This window comes from Archocentrus centrarchus, chromosome 12 (assembly GCF_007364275.1).
Source record: "Archocentrus centrarchus isolate MPI-CPG fArcCen1 chromosome 12, fArcCen1, whole genome shotgun sequence".
NCBI lineage: Eukaryota > Metazoa > Chordata > Actinopteri > Cichliformes > Cichlidae > Archocentrus > Archocentrus centrarchus.
Genome location: NC_044357.1, coordinates 4,621,219 through 4,630,498, shown reverse-complemented (window position 1 = coordinate 4,630,498; position 9,280 = coordinate 4,621,219). Strand labels below are relative to the sequence as shown.

The following is a 9,280-nucleotide window of genomic DNA, read 5'->3' as shown; positions in this document are numbered from 1 at the left end:
TCATATTTACATAAACTTTGTTTAATGATATTTTTTTTTACTTTATGCATTTATTTATTGATTTTTATATCATCAACGTGTCCAAATGAGATGAACATCAGCTAAGATCGTTACGCCCATCTGCGATATTATAAAGCAACTTTTCATCACATGACCATTGGAAGTGCTGCGTGTCTGCCGTAGTGCACAAAAAAAAGGACGCATTTCAGCTTTAACGTGTAAAGAAGCAAAAAAATGCAAGAAAATAAAAACAGATAAAACTGAAATAAAGGCAACAGCTGCACAGAGCAGCGCAGTGTATGAATTTATGCTCACTAAATAAATTGCAGTGGCAAACTTTTATTTACATTTTTATATATTATAGAATACCAGCAGTGGTGGATACTGCAGGCTACCCGTGTGGTTAAATAAATAAATAAATAAATAAATAAATAAAACACGTGACCTAACCCGGTGAATGGAGGTGTATTGATTTCCTCACCCTTTCTGCCCCCGTGTGGTGCAGTGACTCTTGTGTTTATGCCGCACACAAGCGACACTGAACTCTTACGGAAACTTTTCGGCTGCCTTCAGTGTAATGATCCCACAGGACAGCGTGAAAGACGCCAGAGCCTAATATTTTATAATTATTTTTATTTAGCAGTTAGAGGAGTACGAAAAACAATTTATTTGCTTTGATTCATTTATCACATTTTACACAAATCCCATTTTGACACAGATGTGTCTGCTGCATTCTGAAGTGATCATTCTGTTTCTCTAAACAACACACAGATGTGAGAATTGTGACAAAATTCGTGACATAGTTGTAAAGTTTTCTTTTCTTCTTCTTCTTCTTTTGTTATTAATTTACCCCCAACAAAGAGCCTGAAGAGAACAGAACTTTTCTAAAGGCTCTCTGGTAAACTATCCCCATGTTTATGTCAGGCAAGAGTCTGCATTTCCTCTGCTAACATTCACTGGGCATGTACAGTGTTTTGTGCAGTCACCGAGAAACACGCACAGGATGAGTGGTATGTGTGTGTGTGTTCTAAGCTGAATATAAACTTGTGTTTCCAAAACCGTCGAGCGCTCAGACAGAGGCCTGGACATAAATCTCGATCTTAATGAGGTTTTCTTCCAGGGAGCCTCGTCTTAGCGGAGTTCAGGATTTCATACATAATTATTACGTGAAGCCTCCACGATAACACACGTGGCACAAGCTCAGCTATACTTGTTTTGCTGAGGAGTGAAACAGCACAGATACTGGGAGCTTCACGTTGCAGGACATGCTCAAATAAATCGCTTTAACATGACATCTTTTAATTGATTATCAAGAAGAAAAAAAAAGGAAAAATCAAAGGCAGATGTGACACTCCTAATGAGTTTCAGGAGATATTTAGAGAGTGCTGCATTTGCCAGAGGAAGGGGTGATGTCTTTGTATGCAGGTGGATTTGAGCAGGTGGTCTCGTCATTGGTCCCTTTTTCATCTCCTGTCTTCTGTGGGCTTTGAGAAAAAAGAAAAAAAAAGAGGGGAAAAGCATATCTCAGGCAGGCTGAAAGTAAGTGAAGCAGTAGTTTACAAATGTTAACAGGTCCGAATGGTCGTGCTCAAAGAACAACTTCAGTGCTTTCTTTAGGTTGAGCAGCTTTTCCCTTCTATTCCTTTATTTGACAACAGGACCTCTAATAACCTTTTATAATATTACATTGGGCAAATATGCATAAAAATTCCCTCTCCATTAAAAAGCTCATGCATGCTGTGAAAATGTCTTTAAATGGGATGCAGTACCACAGGAGGATGGTTATTTATATATATATATAAGATGAGTGGCTATTTGGGGTTTAATCATTTCAGTTTCACTCACACAGTACTTGGCTGACTCTGTGAAAAGGCTAAGAAATTCTATTATGTTGTTACTTTTTTCAGAGTTACAATAAGCAGCACTCACGTGGCACATTGCTCAGTAATTTCAACAGTAATCAACACTGAGGTGTCGACTATCAGACAGACCTTAATTACACTATAATTGACTGGGAGCGCAGTGACGGCCAAAACCACTTTAGGCCAAGTGAAAAGTGATCTTGTGGCTAATACGAAATGAACTCTGGCACACGGTGTCTGTTTTAATGAGCTCTGTGAGAAGCTGCAAGTTTTAACGCTCTAAAATTTAAGATTCACTCTTTCCCTGTAGGTTTTATTCACTCTAGTGTCAGCATATTGTACCTGCTTCTTCCGTAGCCTGGCTGCGCAAATCCTGCGTTGTTGGCATAATCCACAGCATCATATGGAGGCAGTGCTGCATCAGCATCTTTCGCAGGGCCGTCAGGCTGGGACTCACTGGCCTGCCACACTTCTTCAGATAAATTCACTGGTATTAGTGATGGAATTGGCATTATTGGTGAAACTCGGAACGCGTGTAGCATACTTTTGTTGATGCTTCCATCATCCCTCATGTTCTCATACAAGAAGAAACCAGTGAACAGTAAAATAAGCCCGACCGCGACCTGGAAAAGGCCCAGCATTTGCTTCAACAGCAAGTCGGGATTGTCACGGTGGAGGAACCAATCCAAGGCGATGTAGATGATACCCACCATCATTACTATGCTTCCAGTGGCCATCAGGCATTGCCCAGGCTTCTTCTTCTCCCACAAATTACTTGCCTGAGGAGGGCTTTGAGCAAATGCAGCTTTGGGAGTGGGGTCATCAGGAGCAGTTGTGCAGGATTTTCCAGCATTTTTGGTCTTCATTGCAAGGTATTTTCCCACCATGTTGAAAGAAACTTCTTTAAACTGGGCTACGTTGTCTCTCACAGTGAACACCAAGTTATCCTGGGTGGAAACTGAATAACTCTTTAGACTCTTATAGAGGACGTGTTATAAATTAACTTGTACTTAAATCCTGTTGGCCTTACTGGTTAGATATGAGGACTGACACCAGTCATCAGAGACCATAACATATTAACAAAAAGAGAGATTCCCGCATAGAAAATGAGCCATCCTGCCACACACGTCTCCTGGCTGTGCTGAACTGCATTACTTGTCAAAGACGGCTATTGCTGAAGTCTAGCATGTGTGGTGGAAAGGCTTAACGACATATCACGCTGTAGTATGAGGCTAAGCACAGAAAGTGAAAATGCACATCACACGCAGCCTACGTATCTGTGTGCACTACAGCTAAAAAAAAAAAATGAAAGAAAAACATGCAAAAATGTTTTTCTGTAGAATTTCACAGCAGTCTGCCTTTTACCCAGAGGGCAGCCTGAATTTGCCTACACTGGATCACATCGACGCTGAATTGCGTGTAACCAGCCTGTCAGTCACAATGCAGGATAATGCGCCACTGATGGCAAAGCAAAACAAAGAGTCTTCAGAGGGAAACAACTGACTATCAAACACACCACGCCAACAGCTGATTAAATCTAACCTGTGTGTGTATCTGTGTCCTCGAATGTGCGTCTGTCTGTTTACCATAGCCTCAGCTCATTTCACTTGGCACTAAAGAACAAGGGGACAGATACAAAGGATCCATATGAGCGCAATGTTTAAAGAACCTCCCAGAATTTAAGCTGCGCAGATTCTTTTAATTAGCAAACTCCAAATATTTATGGAGTGAACATTTCCTCTCTGGAAGGAAGGAAAGTTCTCTGTGTGTGTGTGTGTCCTGTTGACTCACTCTGGTGTGTATTGATCTCTGGGGCTTATGCTTCGTTTCACTTCAGCTTTGGCATCATCCTTCAAAACCGTATCTTTCCAGGATTTAGACTGTCACTTTTAAACCAAAATAGTCACAAAGTGGCAACATTACAAAAGGAAAAGGGGTAATAAATGCTGCCACTGAATTGTGTTCTCCAAAAGGCACCAACATCTCAAACACAGTCAAGAGGTCCAGTTCAGTGACTTGGATAAGATGAGGTGACACCACCCCTAAAAATACATTTAAGTCTTCAAGTTTGTTCAGGTTTTCTTTTTTTTTTTTTTTTTTTTTTTAATCCAAGATCCTTATTTTTCATACATGTTGCAATCTGTGGATTCCTCTATCACTCGTCCCACGGTTTCTTACCCCTTCATCCCAGTTAAAGGGCAAGGTGACATTTTGCAGCACTCATCCACCCAGCCACCAGTTTTCTTACCCACACTGAGGGAAATGCATGATTTATGATATTGTTCTATATAAACTAAATGAGTCAATTCATTCCCAAATTAGAAAATGCTCCAATATCATCATCAATATCTTAGAGAGAAGCAAAGCAGCTGCGATCATGCCAGGCCGCTAAAGAAGGACCAAAAGAACCGCCATAGGAATTGAGATGTGACCATTTCTCAGTCGTCCCCTCCCCCATATACACACACTTAGACACACATGCGTACCATGACAAATAGCCTGTGACGTGCCTCTGTGAACATGGCACGAAAGGGTCCACTCCCTTTCCCCAGGGCTAATAAGGCACTGGAGTCTGCTCCTGGGCAGATCTCCTCTCTGAGTCTGAATTCTACTACCAATAAAGAAAAATCTCATGTGAAGCGACAGCTGTATTTCTGTTAGTGTTTGCAGTCGCCAGGTAGCAGAAACACAATTGGTGCAGTTCATTGCATTTTCCTGACCCCTGGGCCTAACAATTTGCATGACTCAACATTGTAATGTGCAACAGAAGCAGAAGGAAGAAAGGACTCACAATTGGTCAGTTGGAATTCTGTAATCAACCAATAAGAAAGCTTGATTAGATTATTTCCAGCTACTTACATTCAGGTTGTGTTTGTCAGTCAACAGAGAAAGCATCCCTGTGATTATGAGATATTAGATGCCTGTTATAACTTCACAGATTCAGACTAAAGGTAACGTTCAGTTACTGTTAGCCAGATAAAAGTTTGAGTTTTTTACTTTTAGCTTCCAGTCAGATCTGTTCTTTGAGTCAACAGAGTTCTGCTTGCTCAGTGGAAAATATGACAGGTGCCCTTGCATGTGAGTATGACATGTTCAGGGTTTGAGTTATTCTTAAAGGTCTGCTGGGTTTTGGTACAAGCACGAGGAGAAAGTTAAGGAATGCAGAGTGGTGTAGTAAACTTACACCATGCTTGTTTACTCAGATGGTTTTTCTCGTGGTGAAGAGGGAGATCAAATAGGCACATCAATTATAAATTGTGCATAAAGGTTACTGATGTGGGTCTCACTTTCAGGATAGTATAACTCAGCTCTATGGCTCCAGTGGGCCTTTGGACAAACACAACTGTGATGGTGGACAGCAAAGACTTAATGCTCCCTGCGGCCTGACTGTTCCACGGAGCTGATGCAACGTTAAGTCTCTCGCAACCGATACCAGACGCAGAAGGACCAATTCTTCTGATCAAGAGACAGCCTAGAACATAATCCCATACATAATATACACTGTTCTTTCTTTTCCTTCCTTTTTCTTTTCACAATCAAATATAATATGGTGCCAACAGAGCTTTAGCAGCGCTGGTCAAATACAATTGACAATACTATCAGTCTTCCCATCCAGCTCTTGAAATGAATAAATTTATTTACACTATGATGTTACCCATTTCAGTTTGGCATTTCCGCTGCTGCTATTTTGGTTATTGTCTTAAGCCAGACGTCATCATATCTGGAAGAGAAAGTATGATTTCTCATGTAACATCAGCCACATGTTGCTCGAGAGATACAACCTATGGTTGCTAGGGAAAAATGTATATTCCCTGACTGGTTAGTGAGTCCAGAGTCTAAAGTCTTCTCCAGCATGCCCCAAAGATTCTCTGCAGAGTTAAGGTTTGAACTTTGTGATGGTCAATCCTTGTGTGAAAGTGCGGGTTGTGTCTCATGCTCCCTGAACCACTGTTTCACAATTTGAACCGACTGATTCCTGATACTGACATCTTGGAATATTCCCATGCCATCAGGGGAAAAAAATCCATTGATGGAAAAACCTGGTCGTTCAATTTATTCAGGTAGTCAGTAACCTAATTTTTTTACTGCATCAGTTAGGGTTAAGTAACCTGTTGCCAACCAAAATACTTTAATCAGTAATGAACAACTTGTTTGTTAAATCCAGGTGGTGACTTTTTTTTTTTCTGTTATTTTGTTATATTAACTACAACAGGAGCCTGGAGTGTCCTCAAGGGACCAACAGGCACAACGTAATGTGTAATAAGCTAATCACTTTATAAGTGAATGAGTCGATAGTCTGTCAGTCTTTGAACCCATCAGCTAGTCTGCTGACATTCAACAGTTTCTGGGATTCCAGTGTAGCCACCACATATCCAGGCTTTACATTTTCATTCTCCAAGCTCTGCTTATGAATAAAGATAAACACCAAAAGCATTGCCAAAAGTATTTGCTCATCTGCCTTCACACACAAATTAATTTGACTGATATCCCAGTCTTAATCCATAGGGTTTAAAATGATATCGGCCCACCCTTTGCAGGTATAACAGCTTCAGCTCTTCTGGGAAGGCTTTTCACAAGGTTTAGGGGTGTTTATGGGAATTTTTGACAGTTCTTTGCATTTGTGAGGTCAGACACTGATGTTGGATGAGAAGGCCTGGCTCACAGTCTCCACTCTAATTCATCCCAAAGGTGTTCTATTGGGTTGAGGTCAGGATTCTGTGCAGGTCAATCAAGTTCTTCCACACCAAACTCACTCATCCATGTCTTTATGGACTTTGCTTTGTGCACTGGTGGGCAGTCATGTTGGAACAGGAAGGGGCCATCCCCAAACTGTTCCTACAAAGTTGGGAACATGAAATTGTCCAAAATGTCTTGGCATGCTTTCAATGGAACTAAGGAGCCGAACCCAACTCCTAAAAAACAACCACACACCATAATCCCCCACTCCACCAAACTTTACACTTGGCACAATGCAGTCAGACAAGTACCGCTGTGCTGGCAACCACCAAACACAGACTCATCAATCAGATTGCCAGATGGAGAAGCGATTCATCACTCCAGAGAACACGTCTCCACTGCTCTAGAGTCCAGTGTCAGTGTGTTTTACACCATCGCATCCAACACTTTGCATTGTATTTGGTGATGTAAGGCTTGGATGCAGCTGCTTGGCCATGGAGACCCATTCCATGAAGCTCTCTACGCACTGTTCTTGAGCTAATCTGAAGGCCACATGAAGGTTGGAGGTCTGTAGAGACCTGACTCAGCAGAAAGCTGGCAACCTCTGTTTACGATGTGCCTCAGCATCTGATGACCCCGCTCTGTGATTTTATGTGGCCTACAACTTTGTGGCTGAGTTGCTGTCATTCCCATTGACTTCCACTTTGTTATAATACCACTAACAGTTGACTGTGTAATATTCAGTAGTGAGGAAATTTCACAACTAGACTTGTTGCACAGGCGGCATCCTATCATGGTACCACGCTGGAATTCACTGAGCTCCTGAGAGCGACCCATTCTTTCACAAATGTTTGTAGAAGCAGTCTGCATTCCTAGGTGCTTGGTTTTATACACGTGTGGCCATGGAAGTGATTGGAATATCTGAATGATATTCCAATCCTATGATATAGTGTGTGTAGACCAGTCAAAAGTTTGGGTGCACCACTTACAAGGACTACTGAGTGGGATGGTTGGAACAACAAAGATCCATGATTGCATCAAGAAGATGGCCACAAAGAATCATGTGCTTAGTGCATACCCCAGACAGCAGAAACCCAACAAAGAAGAGGAGAATAAATCATGGGAAGAATTGGCTAATATTGAAAAATCCTACCAATGGTTGGACAAAGCTGGACTGAAAGACAGTGCAGAGGCATTAATTTTGGCAGCACAGGAACAAGCTCTAAGCACAAGATCAATAGACGCTGGGGTCCATACCACACAAGGCAGGGCCCCAGGTGCAGGCTGTGTAGAGATGCCCCTGAGAGAATCCAGCACATAACAGCAGGTCCAAGATGCACTAACCCATTCATGTGAAGGATGTGGACGGTGAAGGTAACAGTGGTCCTCGTGGTAAGTGTGGAAAGTGACCCCCAAACTGTGAGAATGGCTCCAGCAGATTTCAGGAATGACATTTGAGGTCTCTGTCCAGAAGACTGCAGTCCTATAAACAGCTAAGACACTGCGCAGGACCCTCAAGCTCCCAGGCCTCTGGTAGAGAGCCCAAGCTTGGAGAAGGACAACGACCGCCCGCAGGGCAAGTGGGGAATTCTTTTATATATATGTGTGTGTATAGCTGATGGTTTTTGATTGATTGATTTACTTTATTTTGGACATGTAAAACAACAAACCAATATACATATATTGGCCTATATGTATACACACAGACATGCCTATGTATACACATACACACATACACAGAAACATGTAAATTTCAATTTCTTTTAGACAAATATCGTTCCTGTTTTGCTCTGGACACAAACCATGTACTTGCATGCAATCAAAGCCTGCTCAAACTGTCAGTAACACTTGGGCTACTAGTGGACTGCAAATAAAAACCAGAAAGTGTCAGGTAAAGTCTCTGTAACCCATTCATATCTGTTTACAGAGATTAGCTACAACCAAATGCTGAACAAGATGGCAGCCACTTTTCACTCAAAGCTGCCATGCCTTTAAAGATGCAAATTTTAAGCTTCAGTACAGTTTAAACAGGTCAATAAAATAAATAAATAAAAATATGAAGATTGAGACAGCCTCAAATGGATGTGCCAGGAGCCACAGTTTTTGGCACTTCCTTTTTCATGGGGTTGTTGCTTGGTAGCTCCAAGTTTACCGAGATGTGAAAGTAGTGACCACCGTATTACAAACTTTAACTCTCAACAAGAAAGCAAATAAGTGTTTTTTTCCCCCCACAAAACATCAAGCTGTTCTCTTTGGCTCTCCCACGCACATTATTAGTCTTCCTACCTGTTACAGCCCACACGCACAGATCCAGTGATCCTCTCACACTGTATACATTGTCTGGCCGCACGCAAGAGGCTACATATGGACCAATACACTTTTTGGATACAATTTCAGATCACATATCTCACTTTGGCCTTTCAGAAAATAACATCATACACAAGGGACCCTAAGATCTTTTCCTCTCTGTCTGAGCGAGGCGGACAGGGGAAAGCAGAGTCAACACTGATGGCTCACACGTGTGGCTGTGAATAAGGCAGCTCAGAGGCTGTATTTCAAACAGCAAGGAGGATGTCTTCAGGCGGAGAGACACAAGAAATGACTGAGTGTGTAAACATGCACAAGGTGTTGATGTAGTGCAGAGCGTGTACACACAGTCATGTGTGCACCCTTCTAAGCAAAGCACAGCATGAGATTTTCACAAAGCAAGCACTAAAGCCCATAACTGTGTCCTGAACCTT

At 41.9% G+C, this 9,280-nt stretch overlaps 1 protein-coding gene across 1 annotated transcript; it reads right to left on the bottom strand.

Annotated features, from left to right (window-relative positions):
• Nucleotides 1-678: 678 nt before the first annotated feature.
• LOC115789800 (uncharacterized) lies at nucleotides 679-2,801 on the bottom strand. Its single transcript, XM_030743322.1, has 2 exons — nucleotides 2,205-2,801; nucleotides 679-1,484 (listed from the first exon to the last, which is right to left on the bottom strand). Exons 1-2 carry the CDS (start codon nucleotides 2,747-2,749, stop codon nucleotides 1,376-1,378), a joined length of 654 nt encoding a protein of 217 aa, XP_030599182.1. The 5' UTR covers nucleotides 2,750-2,801; the 3' UTR covers nucleotides 679-1,375.
• Between the last annotated feature and the right edge of the window lie 6,479 nt (nucleotides 2,802-9,280).

Excerpts from the sequence above, each read along its gene's own strand:
- LOC115789800 (XM_030743322.1), bottom strand. The coding sequence starts at position 2,749 with ATGGTGGGAAAATACCTTGCAATGAAGACCAAAAATGCTGGAAAATCC. Across the intron at positions 1,485-2,204 it reads CCAGGCTACGGAAGAAGCAG|CCCACAGAAGACAGGAGATG; the intron begins GTACAATATGCT and ends TTTTTCTCAAAG.